Genomic DNA, 15,865 nt, shown 5'->3' on the forward strand with positions numbered 1-15,865 from the left:
GGTTCAGACGCACAATCAAAGTGAGATCTATCCTCATTGAATGTAGTCTACTTACTTTTACTTCTGGGAATTTCCACAGAAAGTCGAATCCCCCGACTCCGCGGTTCCTCCCTGTTGTTTTAGGAACATTTAGATCAAGAATGCAGAGAGCGCTGCCTTCAGACACACTACACCTCGGAGAGATGGTGCCTGTTTCGCTGCACCCCAGAGGTGTGCGCACCTGACCAAACACCAACAGTAGAAGACTGTTCAATCATAGTGCGATAATATTGTTTTTAGTTCAAGTGTGATCAGGTTCACCATATCCTCTGTGGTCACTGATTTCAGCCTGGGGTGCTTCACCTTTAATGTGTTTATAGACGACTGTGAAGGCTGAGAAAACCTTGAGGCGATAGCCTCAATCTTGAATCGTGTTGTTTGGGGAACGCTGAGCAGAATTTTGACTTAAATCTAGTGTTAATAAAAAAATGACATTAACCTTGTAATGACTGCAGACAAAACTAACTTACTATTTTGCTTCTAATATTATTATTAAATGTATATTGACTTGATGCATGGCCTCTTGCTGTTTTTTCTGCTTGCTGCCGCCTCGTTAAGTGCTTGTTGCACATGACGCGATAACTCAGCCCTGTGGCGCTGGGTTGTGTGATTCGTCCCTTGGCACCACTAAACCACAAGGCTGCGGTCTTAGTGTGTGTGAAAGGTGACTTCTGCGCCCACTGTCCTGCATCCTCTCGCTGTGCAACATCGCCACCTGCAGGTGTCAAGTTTAAAAAAATTAATTAATTCTCCCCCACAAATTAATGTAGTGTTAAAAAACGCAATGAATCATCAGTTGTCATATTCGCAGCCTCTCAACATTATCATTCCACTCGACCTATAGTTTGTTCAGTTTGTCAGTGCAGAAGTGTTAAAGCAAGCCTGGCGCCATGACAACCTGCACAACACTCTGCTGTGATCTTAGGGGTTTAAACAGGCTGCTCTCCATCTGTCACTGAGTCACCATTTGAACAAAAGAAAAAACAAGTTTCTTCAATTTCTGTCTGGCATCAAGTCTATCTAAACTACGGTAATGGGGGGGGGGGGTGTTTTCTATTTAAATGCTTAAGGCAGACAGACCTACTGCACCAGTAGGTCCTAAATCATACAAACTGCACCAGACTTCATAAGTAATATACTTGGTGTTTGTCTAGCAGCTGTTAGTCAATTAACTGGAATAGAACAAACAAAATGTGACCCAAACCCAAAATAAATACAGTGAATGCATAAAAGATGCAAGTTGAAAGCTGAATGTGTTCAGAGTAGCGCTTCCCCTTTTTGTGGCTGATTAGATTCATTTCTATGCACTCTACAGTAATTATATTAGCATGTTGCATGCTTTGATGGATTCCATTATGTCCACGGAGAGAGACACAGTTCAGCCACATTTATTCTGGGAAAAACATTATTTTTCATCAAATTCTACTCTTTTGTTTACCTCAACTAAACTATTACTCCAGTTTTTTGTGTATTTTACTGGTAAATGTATATTATATATGTATGTATGCGGGCTTTCCTTTCTGAATCGCTACCTTTTTGTTGCAGTTCTTTAAAGCTGTCTGGTGTTAATTTTGTTACACTCTACCACTAGTTCTTCCATCAGCCGTCCCTTAATCACGCTGAATCAGATTCATCATTATTTGTAGCTGCTGAGTTAATTGTTGCTCTTCACTGATCACACGCATCTAAGATGCATTTAAACAATGTACTGAAGCCTAGTTAAACCCTCTCACTTGAAATCTTTGCTGCAAATGTATTAATTATGGAACATCCTCTCATATCACTCATCAACAGGGATGGAAGGAGTTGATGTTTAGTGAACTGCTGCACTGTTTCACCTGACTTTACGCCACAATGCATGAAAGCACTAAGTTGGTGTAGTTTATTGGATGTTAGCACAGATAAGTCTGTGTTTTGTCTTTGGCAGTGACATTAAAACATATTGACATCGACAAATATAAAGGTTTTAAATATGACGCTGTTGTTACATGGATTATTATGGATTTGTTCATCCCCAACAAAATCCAAGAAAACAAGTTGATCAGCACAGATACAAGAATGTATCATTGTCAACATAACGTTTGGTTTAGACTATTCTACTGTATCCTATGACACTGGACAAATTTGAAATTTCTCATTATTATATAGATGTATACACAAGAACTATAGTGCTTATGCAGAAGAACAATGTCTTTTATTCAGACCAGTAATGTATTTTACATAAAGTGTAATTTTAATCGCCCCCTACTTGACTTGTACAAAAACAGGTCTTTAGCAGTTAATATAAAGTCTTTGACCAGTGCCTTATTTTTGCAACAATCTATTTGTAATTTGGTTTATGATTTACATATACAGGAATATAGTCAATCTGATTTGCAACTCCACCTGTAGTAAATCATTTCCCTCCTTTTTTGTACATGCTGCCACCTTGTTAATTACTTGCGTTAACTCTGCAACCTATCACTGTACATCGCCACCTGCAGGTGTAAATGTTCAAATCCAAGTTCAACAATGTAATTAATTCTCCCCCAAAAATTAATGTAGTATTTAAAAAAAAAAGTTATCAGTTGTCATATTCACAGTCTCTCAACATTAAGATTCTGCTCGTCCTTTAGTTTGTTCAGTTTGTCAGGGCAGATGTGTTAAAGCAAGCGTGGCGCCATGGCAACCTTCACAACACTCAGCCTCGGTTTGTGGCTGTGATCTTAGGGGTTTAAACATGCTGCGCTCCATCTGCCTGTGAGTCACCACTTGTACAAAAGAAAAAACAGCAATTTCTGTCCAGCGTCTAGTCTATAGTTCAAATAGAGGGAAAAAGGGCTTTCTTAGACAGACCTACTGCACCAGTAGGCCCAACTGGGACCTCTTAAGAATATAGACGGCACCAGACTTAAATAAAAAAAAACACTTGTCCTTGGGAAATATTTATTTTGATCAGTGAAATTTCTTGAGCCCAAGACCACAACTAAGATAAGAAGAACCACAAGCATCGTTGGCAGCTTCCATCATCCTCACTGTCACATCTTTGCTTAAGGGTCGTAAGGACAAGATGTTGAAATGTATGATAGATCACATTTTAATTTTGATTTCACAAATGTTTGTTATACATTGTACAGTTTGAATATATTCAAACTATAAGTCACACACAGTGAGCTTTTAAATGCCGCATTGGACACATCGCTGGGTTCTCGATACTGTCCCTTTACAAAGCAGGGGCCTCCACGGCGCATGCGCAGCCTGTGTTTAGTTTTCTCCAACCTGAGGAGCCGTGCAGCGTCGCTGCGCTAACGCTAGTTGTTGTCATTCCTCTACGCTAACAACAACGCGGGCTTTTCGCCGCAGGGACGCCGCCTCTGCGAACCACCTACGGCGACGTGTGCGTCTGGAGCGGCTTCGGCGAACGGCGGAAATGCCAAGCGGGGTCCGGAGCGCTACGAAGCGGCCGAAATCCGCCGGTCGGTGGGAATAGCCCCGGTCCCGCATCACGCCTCATCCATGTTGACTGCGGCAGCCGCGGCGCTGGCTCCGGGGCTCCGAGCGACCGCAGCCTCATTGTTCCCCCGCGGACGGGCTCCGGCCGGACTGAGCGCTTGATGGACGCGCGTCGCGTGCGCCGCGGCGGGCGGACGGACGTCGCCGCCTTCGCGTGAGGACTTGTTTACGCGTTAAAATGGCTGCTGGGGGAGAATGGTCTTGAATCGGAGCCGTGGCGTCACATCAGTTAGCAGAGGCCAAATTGCAAATAAGCTAAACAAGCTAGCGGGGTGAATATTAGCCATTTATTCGATGCTGGGGTTTTCAACTCGAGGGAGGGTGAAGGGAATTCCACCCACTCCAAATCTATGCATGCGGTTAACCACTAAAACACTTAACCTAAAATAGCCTTTTCTTCTCTCCTCCAAAGCTTTACAGCAGGCTTAGCTAGCGTTAAGCCTTCGTCCAAGTATGCATGACACTAAACGAATATGCAGGACTTCTTTGTTATAACTGAATCCGCCTGAGCGTCCGAGGCTTTTTCCTCGAAGCGGACCTTCAAGGCCCCGGTGTTTGACTCCGAGCTGGAGGGGAAAAAAAACATGGATCCCGGGGGGAGACGCGACGCGGAGCTCGCCGTGTTCCGACCCAGTCCGACGCGAGGCGTCGGCAGATACCTGGCGGTCTACGTGCTGTTTTACGTGGTGTTCCTCGCGCACGCGTCCCCGGCGAAGCCGTGCGACAAGAACTGTCTGTCCGGGAGATGCATCAACGGATCCTGCGTCTGTGACCGAGGATGGGTGGGGGATCAGTGCCAGCACTGCCAAGGGAGGTTCAAGTAAGTGGGTCCGAATCACCCCGCACCATTTCATCCTGTTGAACCAACGTCGTTATATTCAGTTCTTGGCCGGCCAGATGTTTGCATCACTTTTCTGATCCAGCTGTTTTCCATCAAACGACAGTGTCAGAAGACATCACTTACAGTGGTTTTGAACCGGGTGGCACCTCGGCTCGGTTCCTGCCGGACTCACACGTGATGGTATTATGCCTGGAAGTGGCCGAGTAAATCCAGCACCGCACAGTTTAAATTCTGCTCAGCCATCTGCTGGATTATACATCAGATCATTTGGTGGAAGCGTTGTACTTGGCCTGAGTCCGCCAGTTAGTTGTTTGTCATCCATTTGCATGATTTTTAATCTGGAAAGTAATTAATTGCTCCACATGTCTGATGCTTAGTTCCTCTAAAGCTGTGTTTGAGCATTGTGTGATCATTTAATGTTCTCCTCCCACATAAGAAAGCAATATCCACAATGTGTTGGTGACACCCTTTGAGGGATGTTCTGCAGCTAAACGGTTGCATCTGTGCCCTGTGGTCTTTAAAGGGATACAATACATGACTCTTGTTCCCCAATTAGAAGAATCAGTTCATTGATCAACGTATAAGGACAAAGACACCCCCTTAAATAAATGAAGCTGTGGGTCATGGGAGGAAATCATTGGTGCTAAAAGAAAAGCGAGAGAAGCAGTGTCAACAAAGAAAAGTTTACGTAGTCTGACTGAATGAACTATTATGACAATAATAAACCCCCACTTACTTAAAGAGTTTTCTCTTCCTTCATAACAAGTGTAAAATCCTGCTGTGAACGTTTTGATGGCAGAGTTCATGCTCTTGGTTACGTGTTCTCGCACCGTTGACTAAAAACTGGCAGGTTTCATGGTTTGCTTTTGTACATGAGTTTGCCAACAAGAAAAATGCATCATTCTTGAATGTCTGCGCAGCTGTAACTCATTATGGTTTGCATGCAGCGAAAACCAAAGAGCCCCAGCTCAATGGCATAGCTGACTACAACTGAACTTTGTTTAGGGAAAATCAGGTCGGTAGGTTCACCTCCAGTGCACTTCTTATTAAAGTACATGCTTTTATGACGTGAGGAAAGAGCAAAACTGCCTCAGGAAACATTTTGAAGTACATATTATCTCTAAATCTCCTCATATACGTATAAGTCTGTCTAATAGTGATTATAATCCAGCCTTTTTCTGTGTGATATGAAAGTCATCTTTTGTCACGCTGTGCAGACATGAACATTGAAAGGAATATGATTTAGTTCCTGTGTTTCTCAGACCACCCACAAGAGTGAGGTTTGCCAAGTCAGAAAATCAAATAACAAGGGCTGCAGTTTTTCTGTGGGTTCACAGGGAAAAAAGGCATGTCACAAGAAGTGATAAATGCTCATTTGGCAGTTTCACGAGGGATTTGTCTCCACTGTTACATCAGAATGGGTTTTTATCAAAGTGCAATCTGTTGCAATTCAGAAAATGCGTCGCTGTGTTAGGAGAATTGCATAGGTGGGGGGGGGGGGAGTTTTACAGCTGGGTTACGTCCGTCTCAGATTTAATGTGATGTGGGACAGTGATGAATGTTCATTTTAAAGTCATCTGTCTTTGTCACATGGTGCCCTTTTGTCTGGAGGAAGACGTTGTTAAAAATGGTTTCTCCTATCAGACTGAAGACACGGGGAGAAAAGAAGCAGGGGAGTCTTTGCAGGGAGACTGATTGGATCTTTTGGTTGGCAGAGATTGACCTTCAGATGACTGCCAGCTTTTTGTCTTCTTATCCTGGATCTGGAGAATTGATTGTAGTGTTGTGTGTGTGTGTGTGTGTGAGAAACTATAATTGGACACCTGAATTCACAATAATTGGCGATTTTATACCAAGAAGACAATGGGTCTGCTCATTATAAATAAATTGATACATCTATATCTGTTACAGGGAACCCTTCCCTTTTTTTTCTAAATAATTGTTTTGGATTTTGAGCCAGATATCATGTGAGATTTCACCATTTCAGATTCATTCATTGCCATTTCTGTCTGATCTTGCATCAGAAAAAGAGACACTTTTGTATTACAGCAAGTTCAGATCCGCCTCATGTCTGAGTCACTTTCCTTTTGCTACTGTTGAGTTTAATCTCACGCTCTAAAAACTACTCCACCAGACAGGATTTACTGTCTCTTGGGTCTTAACAGCAAATGAGAAATTCTCTTGGCCAAGGATGTTTTCCACACAAACACTATCCACATGACCACAGTATATACTATAGCAGCAACTGGACTAGTTGATCAACAGAAAAGACTAATATACAGAAGAATATCAGATTTGACCCTATTATATTAAATTGCTTTGCCATCTTGTGTTATTGTTGTTGTCTTTCAGGCTGACCGAGCCCTCAGGATACCTCACTGATGGTCCAATCAACTACAAGTACAAAACAAAGTGCACCTGGCTCATTGAGGGCTAGTAAGTGTTTTGTATATTAGTATATTTTAGTTAATTATCCTCAAGCTGATGAATTAAATCAAGTCAATCAACATGTAATTAAGTTTTAAGCCTTTGAGGGGGAGAGTGTCTGATTATTTTCTAAAAATAACCCTTCAATTCCCTTTGTTTTTGCTGCAGCCCCAATGCAGTTCTTCGGTTAAGATTTAACCACTTTGCTACAGAATGTAGTTGGGACCATATGTACGTCTATGACGGGGACTCAATATATGCTCCGCTAGTGGCTGTTTTCAGGTGAGTCTTTGGAATGACCCCATACTACACTGTAGTCAGGCAGTACGTTGTATTGTCTAATAAAACCTAAGTAACGTGTGGTCAACTGTACCAACCACAAAAGGTGACACAGTAAATGCGATTATTTTGTCCCCAGTGGTCTCATCGTGCCAGAAATACGAGGAAATGAGACGGTTCCCGAGGTCGAGACTTCGTCAGGCTTCGCACTACTACACTTTTTTAGCGACGCTGCCTATAATCTGACGGGATTCGAAATTTTTTATTCGTAAGTATGCTGTCTCTAGAAGCAGAGCAAAGTTCCCATAGTTCCTACTGAACGGATATGTTGTGTCCAGGGTCAATTCTTGTCCTAACAACTGCTCTGGCCATGGGAAATGCACACCTGGGAACTCCGCTGCTAGCAGAGTGTACTGTGAATGCGACAAGTACTGGAAAGGGGAGGCCTGTGACATCCCGTACTGCAGGAACAACTGCGGCAGCCCGGATCACGGCTACTGCGATCTCACCGGGGAGAAGCTGTGTGTCTGCAACGACAGCTGGCAAGGTAAGAGAGAAATATTTAGATGAATCAGAAGTAGCGAAACGGAACATAACTGCATGTACTACAGTGATTATGCTGTTTCAGGAAGTGACTGGGAAACAAGATGTTGCAAGTTTTACAAGTGCTTTCATAACAATCCTGAAAATGACCTGATAGTATCTGACTCTGGACCCTTTTAGCATAACTTAAGTGTAGTTTGATTGTTTTTAAACAAACTAGACTATCAATCTTGTTAAATATATTGTGATTCACTCTTTTAAAACTCCTTGGCTTTGTCCTCCCACAGTCAAAATGTAAAAAAAAGCCATTCGCCTCTCCCATGTGTGCTGTGATGATTAGTGAGGTGTAATGAACAATGTGTTAGCAGACAAGTGTGAACAGCTGTGTCGCGTCATAATGCTCATTGGGAACATGTCGATAAGCTCTGAGAAAGTGTGTCGTTACGTGCCACTCGCTGGAGGGAACCCGATGCTTTCACACAGAGTCATTAGCAGAGGCATGTGCTGCAGTCACAGCTCCTGGCATGTCAGCGTTCGTTAAGGGAGTGCTGGTGTTTTGTTTCAACAGGCGCTTCCTTTCAGCTTCATTTTACTCTACCTGTCTTGTAGGTCCCGACTGCTCTCTGACTGTACCGTCAACCGAGTCCTTCTGGGTCCTGCCAAGCATCAAGCCCTTCGGTACATCGCTCGCCAGAGCCTCCCACAAGACTGTGGTGCAGGAGAAGGTCATGTGGGTCGTGGGCGGGTACACTTTCAACTATACCTCCTTCCAGATGATACTCAAGTAAGTCATAGCAAGGCATCAATAAGGAAAATTCTTATTTCTTATTGACTGAAAGTGGTTTTTAATCAGCCACATATTGTGATGCACCTATATAAAGAATAAGTTGCTTTGCAGGAGAACATCCTTTGTGCAAGACAATGGTGGAAAAAAACAGCACAGGGTTCAGACAACCTGCTGTATTCTGTGGTGTAGTACATTGTAGTGGTGGGATGATTCAGAAGATAAAATGCAGACCTGGCTTCTGTCTTGAGTCACGGTCTGCAGAGTTTCATTTGTTGTCCCTGAGCACGTATAATTATGAAATAGGACTCGCATATTCCATTAGCAAAAGTTGTTTTCATCTGCAAAAGTCATTTAGAAAATTACCAACGTATTACCAGCGTATTCTTTTGCCTTTCCCTTTAGCTACAACCTGGAGAGCAGCATCTGGAACACAGTCCCTACAAATAGCGGCCCTGTGCCAAGATATGGCCACTCACTTGCAACCTACCAGGTAAACAGTCATGCACACATTGTGCTTCAGTCTCTTGGTACATAAGGTATATGTGTAAGATCTGAATAATTTCAGAAACATAATCAGAACTAATCTGTTTTTTTCAGGATAATATCTTCATGTTTGGGGGTAAAATGGAGGCCGGCTCAGGGAATGTGACCGATGAGCTTTGGGTGTTTAACGTACCCGGTAGGTCGTGGCACCAGAAGAACCCCGTGGTTGGGCCACCGGCCCAGGCTCAGATTTACGCCGTGGAGGGACACTCGTCCCACTGCGTCCAGCTGGAGAACGGCGAGGTCATCATGCTGGTCATCTTCGGCTACTCCCCCATCTACAGCTACATCTGCAACATTCAGGAGTACAACCTTAGTGAGTTACAGCTTCTGAGACGAGCAGTAAAGTCTCTCTCCAGGTCCTTCTCTCGTTTCGCATGAGATTCATTTTGTTGAATCTTTCCAGAATCCAACACGTGGCTGGTGCCTGAGACCAAAGGTGCAGTTCCCCAGGGAGGTTACGGCCACAGCAGCACGTACGACAGTGCCAGCGGCAGCGTGTACGTTCATGGAGGCTACAAGGCACTGCCTGCCAACAAATACGGCCTCGTCGATGATCTCTACCGCTACGAAGTTAACAGTCGAACATGGTAATCGCCTCATTCACGCTAATGTGTTTCTGCCGTCTGTGTATTCTCTGTATCCTTCACGCGTCTGTCATACATCTGTTCAGGTTCATCCTGAGAGAGAGCGGCTTTCCACGGTACTTGCACTCAGCTGTGCTCCTCAGCGGCACTTTGCTCATCTTTGGTGGAAACACACACAACGACACGTCGCTCAGCAACGGGGCCAAGTGTTTCTCTGCAGACTTCCTAGCCTACGACATTGGTAGGAAATAGATTATTCTTTTAAGTGTCACTCACCTGTTACGCCGGTACAATTACATAAATATTTATATCTCCTTTTATTGTATTTCATTGTATTTTTACAATGAGACAAAGACACATACTAAAAATTGTTATACATTTTTTTTAGCCTGTGATGAGTGGAGGCTCCTTCCTAAGCCTGACCTTCACAGGGATGTGAATCGCTTTGGTCACTCTGCTGTGGTCAGCAATGGGTGAGTCGTTTTAATGGAATCCTCACTGGTGAAGGGTTCCCCAGGAAACGATCTGCTTAATCTTTATTTTCTTCCAGATGTTTTACCTTCTGTTTTTTTTTTCATTTTTTACGCCAGGTCCATGTATGTGTTTGGGGGCTTTTCCAGCGTGCTCCTCAACGATGTGCTTGTTTACCGGCCTCCCAGCTGCCAGGCCTTTTTGGCAGAGGAGGACTGCGTGAAAGCGGGGCCAGGGGTCCGTTGCATCTGGAGCAGAGGCCGCTGTCTCCCCTGGGAATCCAGCATGGCTAATGGAAGCCTCACTCCTGCCTCATTCTGCCCTACTAAAGCTGGTGAGAAAGACATCCAGAGTTTGTATGCTTGTCAGAGTTTCCATGAGTCCTGCTTTCCTTAGTTTTAGAGGCAAGACATAACTGTTACTTACAAATTAAGAATTATGAAAACATGTTAGTTCTCATTTCTATTAATAAGGAAGTAAATAAAACAGCCAAATTCAAAAGTACACATTTATTCTCTGTTGTCCCTCTCCCTTTGTCTGTTTAGTCACTGTGGATGAACGGTGCTACCGGTTCTCAGACTGTGCCAGCTGTACAGCCAACACCAACGGGTGCCAGTGGTGCGATGACAAGAAGTGCATCTCTGCTTTCAGCAACTGTACTTCTGTGAGTCGTCCAACAGGGGGCATCAGAGCACTTCTCAGCTTGTATTTGTCTTTCTGAACTGCTCTGTTACACAATACAGGCATACACACACAAACAAACAGACAGAGCTGTGAATGTTGAGATGGTGAATAATATCACACTGGAAATTCACTACGTCGTATAAACAGGACTGTTCCCATTTATAGTATTTGCATTTTTCTTAATAGCTAAAGTGTCTGACTGGTGGTAATGTTAATGTGTCCTTCTGCCTTTTCTATTCTTTTCTGATGTAGAATGTGAAGAACTTCACAGAGTGTCCAGTACGGAACGAGCAGGTGTGCAGCAAGCTTGCCAACTGCAAGAGCTGCTCGCTGAATCTCAACTGTCAGTGGGACCAGAATCAGTCGGAGTGCCACGCTATGCCTGGTGAGAAAGACCCTGGAGTCTGTTTACATGCAAACATGGTGTTCTGTCTCTCTAAATTTTTCATTGTTGCTATAAATGCAGGGCTTGGATTTGTTAATGATCCTGGATCTCATTGACAAGACTCTATGATACTAGTATAAATAACTGATGTGATTTATATTCACAGTAATTAAGTTTAATTTCACCTATGTAATGGTTGCCACTGTGTTAGGCATGTGCTGAAATGCAGTAATACTCTTTCAAGACATCATCCTGGTGCTGTTTATCAGGTCTGGCAATATATTTAGGTTCTCTGCCTCTGTGTCCTAACCCCCCTCCCCCCCAAATGTTGACTCTGGCTGAATCCGAGGTAATGGTGCTGTCACTTTATCCATAATTCTCAGCTCATGAAGTCTTGTCGCCTGAGGCCTTGTTTTAGCAGTGGGAGCTGCAAATCGTATCTGAGTGTGTGTGTCTGAGAGGGAGTCGCTGCATGATTCTCGCGTGCACAAATACACAAAACCCACACACCTAAATGTGCTGCCACTATATTTTTATGAGAAGCAGTACGTATAAGTCACTTCATGTCTCTAAGGTAAATAAAACTGCACTCTCACTCCCACGGAGATCCCTAAATCAAAGACACCTGGTTTGGCTGGAAGTAGACTTCCTGAATTTTCCTTTATATATTCTATATAGGCTATATTCCACCCTAATTTGTCTTGGAGTGTGTCGCCCTCTGTTGAGCAGTTGTAGCTGCCGTTCTAATTTATTTTTATTCCCATTCCAACTGTGTTTCCACTAATGGCTCACAACCAATACCTTCTCTGTTTTTGTCTTCCAGCCCAGCAGTGCAGCGAAGGTTGGAGCCAGGTGGGGGACGCCTGCCTGAGGATCAACTCCAGCCGTGAGAGTTACGACAATGCCCAGCACTACTGCAAGAATCTCAATGGAAACATCGCCTCGCTCACCACCTCAAAGCAGGTGGACTTTGTGCTCGCAGAGCTCAAGAAGCTCCAGCAGCAAGACAAGGTGAATAGATCAAACCAAGTGTTGCATGTTGTTTCGGGAATATTTGGTACAGAGATCGATCTTTAGAAGCAGAGTTATTAGGAATAGCTTACAACTGGAGTGGTTATCTTCAGAGCCTGAGGATCTCTGACGATTTACTCGTATCACAATCGCCTCATTTCTGTACTTCTTTATGGTTGAGGCTCATTCTAGCCCCTGTCATTTGAAAAGGCAGAACCACATAGTGTATGGTTGTCTTTTCACTGACACCATCACAAGTAGCTGAACATGCCAGGCTTTACGTCGCATTGTTCCTGAGATGCTGCACCTGATGAGTCAGAGCTTAAGTTTGGCTTGCTTAAATGGTTTCACCCATTGTGACACAGTCATCACGCTTTTTGTCTGCTTTATAGAAAACATATGACTCACTGTCTGTAGGAACAATAATAAGCACTTAAAGGATCCACACACTCTGTTTAGTTAGCTTAGCTTGTAGTTATTACCTGGATTTGAGCTCATTATTTAAATAGTGTATTTAAACATTCTTATGTACTGTTTGCTGGATTTATTTTAGGTGCTCAGCATCATAACACATTTGAATAATATGTGAAGAAATGAAATTCTTTCCATGTCATGTGTTCGTAGAGCCGCATCGGTGTGCTCACATTCTCTTGCCATCCGGCATTTTACTCTGTCATGGCTCTAATCATAAGGCTTTCTTGTCATTCTGCTGTGTGGAAACTCACCTTTTTGTTTCAAAGAAAACCTTGGCATGTCATTTTCCTTCATTTTCTCCTTACATTAACAGTTCAAAAAGTCAAGTAAGCAATCATATCTGTGAAACTATGTTGTGTGGACACTTTTAATGACATCCAAGGTTCTCCGGTGGAACACGAGCAGTTACCAATAGTGAAGTGGTGTCTTAAAGTTGAGTGTGCGGTGGCTTTTCGGGCCTTTTTGTGTCAGCCTTATGCTTTGGTTCCACAGCAGCTGTCTCCCTGGGTGGGTCTGAGGAAGATCAACGTGTCGTACTGGGGTTGGGAGGACATGTCTCCCTTCACCAACAGCAGCCTGCGCTGGCTGCCCGGTGAGCCCAGTGACTCTGGTTTCTGTGCCTACCTGGAGGAGCCCCAGGTGTCGGGCCTAAGAGCCAACCCATGCACCTCCACTGCCCATGGCTTGATCTGTGAAAAGGCTACAGGTAAGAGATGCTAGTTTCCTTAATTGGAAACATAAAAAACAATTTATACCCTTTTTTAACTTCTTTTTTTATTTCCTGTGCAGGAAACCCCAACCAGAGTACGCGTCAGTCCTGTAAGAAGCCATGCTCAATGCACACAAACTGTGCCAACTGTACCAGTCAGGCCATGGAGTGCATGTGGTGCAGCAGTGCTCAGCGCTGTGTCGACTCCACGGCTTATGTCATCTCTTTTCCCTACGGACAGTGCTTGGAGTGGCAAACCGCAGACTGTGTTGGTGAGTGTCTTGTTCTAAACATAATCTAGATGAAGCTTCCTTGAAGTTTGGCATTAAGGTGTCTGGCAATAAGCTTCCCCAGATTGGCTTCTGAAGGCAGTCAATATTCATCACTGAGAGAGAGAAGAGGTCACAGGATGAAAACCGCTTAAAGTGGAAGGTGTGTTTGTGTCACAGGGAAAATGGTATTAGCTTCCTGTGATTGGCTTTGGAAGCTGTTTTCGGTTTGTAATGGTCAATTACTCCCCCATATCGTTGCCCCGACTGTGTGATTTCCCTGTTGACCAAGCTACAGACTCTTTACCATTAGCTGGATTTAAGTAGTTTTAAGACATGCACCGCGGAACCGTTTGAGAAATGGCAGCAAATGACTCGGTGTGAGTGAGACGAGAGCCTAATGGCAGAGTCTGCTCAGTCTTGTCAGCATTCAGGCTTCTGTTCTAGGCTTTGAAATAGCATTCAGTGAAGCAATAGGAGCTCAGGAGGCCTCTTTTGGATTTGGATTAAAAATGAGTTGGTTGAATAGACAAATTACATCCTATAAAACGTTAAGAGTAGCTTTTAGTCGTTGAGGTGAGATGGAGAAACATTTTCTCTGCACAGTGACAAGCTGATCAGGGAGCCCCGTTACCTGAAGGTCAGTGTAGCTGTTTCTGGTCATTGGGGTTGTGCTGCATGATGTATGAGTTATAGCCACAAACGTGTCAGATCGTAAAAACGTCTCTGATCAGTTTAGTGAGTAACACATTTAGGAAGCCCAAGGGTACCGTCTCAAACTCATTTATGTCTGCCGGTGTTGGGTAACCCAGAGATGTTTCTGTACACGGTGCTGTTTGTCTTGAGGAATTAGTCCCTTTTGGCATGAAGGACAGCGAAGGGTATTCTATAAATATACTAAGTGTTTTCCTCTGTCTGTTTGTTCTGGCTGCATTTTCCCCTTCACATTCACTCTTGAAATTTCAATCACCACTTGTGTCTTAAATTACCTCAGCTACTCGAGTCCATTCCTCCTCATTTTCAGTACATAGTAATGTGTGCTTTAGGCTAAGTACACTGCATGAATGCACTTATAACCATAGACTCGGGATGAAATACTCCGAACCGTTGCTTGCTGGGACTCTCGACAAAGGCTCAGTGTGTTGTATTATGTGCTCTCAGGATTTTGTGTCCGATAGGAATGTGTGGCTTTGCTGTAGAGAATCGCTGTTTGTGGTGCTCTATTGTTAATTTTTACTAGTCATATAATTAATAATCAAACGAACCCTCCAGTGGCCAAGATCAAACATCCAAACTAGACAAAATGCTTGTCTTTGCCATGAACACACCCTGTGTTGCATTCAGATTAAGCAGAAAAAGCGAATCCCCCGAAGCTGCATTTAGTTCAGACACGATTTTAAACATGCAAGGTCGAGATGACTTTCTCTCTTTTTCCCTCCCAGCCTGTTCATTGGTCCTTGATTTATTCTTTGAACTCCACTCTTCCCACAACTACAGTTATTCTCTCGCTTATGATTATTATCATTTTCAAGCAAAGGCACCAAACTTTCCCCTTTTTCTAGTTTTTCCACATCAGTTTTTGCTTTTTTGTAGAATAAAGCATATGACAGAAATCGCAAACATAGAGCCACGTTATCTGATTGAATTAATGAAGTTCATTTAGTGCTTCTGAAGCATCCTTCGTCAGGAATACAGTTTCTGTTTGTCTTCTGGTGAAAACTAACATTGGATCAAAGATTTGTTTTGCCCTACAGACAGTGATAATCATGACCGGTTTATGTAACGCCTGCAGCTGTCACATACATACTGATGACTCAAGCTCCATTGTGAAAGATGCATATTTTGTTTTTATGGCATCTTTATGAATTTTACCATGATGTGGCAAGAGAGAAGTCCAGCTACTTCTTTTGTCGATGGTATGTTCCTGAGAAATGCGCCTCTTACTTTCATCAAAACAAACTTAAATGGCCTTACTTTGTACTGATTGCTCCGCCGTTGTCATGGTTTCACATCCATTAGCAGAATAGCTGGAGATTTGTTTGACATAAACTGAGGTAAAAGCACTCAATGTTTGTCTCCTTAAAATAGTAGTGGCATTTTCTCCCATAAAGTGTCTGTCTGCTAGGCAAGCAGCGAGGCTGAAACTTGTCAAGCAATTTAGTGGCTTGAAAGTTCATCCCCCAACTGACAAGAAGGCATCGCTCGCTGACTCCTTGGGGTTTTTTGAGTTTGGAGCAAGGTGCCACTTCACATATCACGTTTAAGCCTTTCATTGAACCTCTGTTCGAATCAAAAACTTTTCACTGGCAGTGGTTTGGTGACAC

At 43.6% G+C, this 15,865-nt stretch overlaps 1 protein-coding gene across 2 annotated transcripts in view; it reads left to right on the forward strand.

Moving 5' to 3' along the window:
- Positions 1-3,252: 3,252 nt before the first annotated feature.
- Positions 3,253-15,865, forward strand: part of atrnl1b (attractin-like 1b) — a 39,595-nt gene continuing 26,982 nt past the window's right edge. The window contains exons 1-17 of one of the 2 annotated variants that reach the window (XM_029133588.3): positions 3,253-4,351; positions 6,725-6,808; positions 6,968-7,081; positions 7,218-7,346; positions 7,417-7,625; positions 8,231-8,405; positions 8,811-8,898; positions 9,006-9,267; positions 9,358-9,541; positions 9,625-9,779; positions 9,927-10,011; positions 10,129-10,343; positions 10,555-10,673; positions 10,946-11,078; positions 11,902-12,089; positions 13,056-13,269; positions 13,353-13,544. In XM_029133588.3, the coding sequence (XP_028989421.1) occupies positions 4,116-4,351; positions 6,725-6,808; positions 6,968-7,081; positions 7,218-7,346; positions 7,417-7,625; positions 8,231-8,405; positions 8,811-8,898; positions 9,006-9,267; positions 9,358-9,541; positions 9,625-9,779; positions 9,927-10,011; positions 10,129-10,343; positions 10,555-10,673; positions 10,946-11,078; positions 11,902-12,089; positions 13,056-13,269; positions 13,353-13,544 (2,782 nt within the window). In that variant the 5' untranslated portion in view covers positions 3,253-4,115. The remainder of the gene's footprint in view (positions 4,352-6,724; positions 6,809-6,967; positions 7,082-7,217; positions 7,347-7,416; positions 7,626-8,230; positions 8,406-8,810; positions 8,899-9,005; positions 9,268-9,357; positions 9,542-9,624; positions 9,780-9,926; positions 10,012-10,128; positions 10,344-10,554; positions 10,674-10,945; positions 11,079-11,901; positions 12,090-13,055; positions 13,270-13,352; positions 13,545-15,865) is intronic. The other variant, XM_029133589.3, reaches the window with a different exon arrangement.

The sequence above is a fragment of the Betta splendens genome, chromosome 19 (genome assembly GCF_900634795.4).
Source record: "Betta splendens chromosome 19, fBetSpl5.4, whole genome shotgun sequence".
Taxonomy (NCBI): Eukaryota; Metazoa; Chordata; class Actinopteri; order Anabantiformes; family Osphronemidae; genus Betta; species Betta splendens.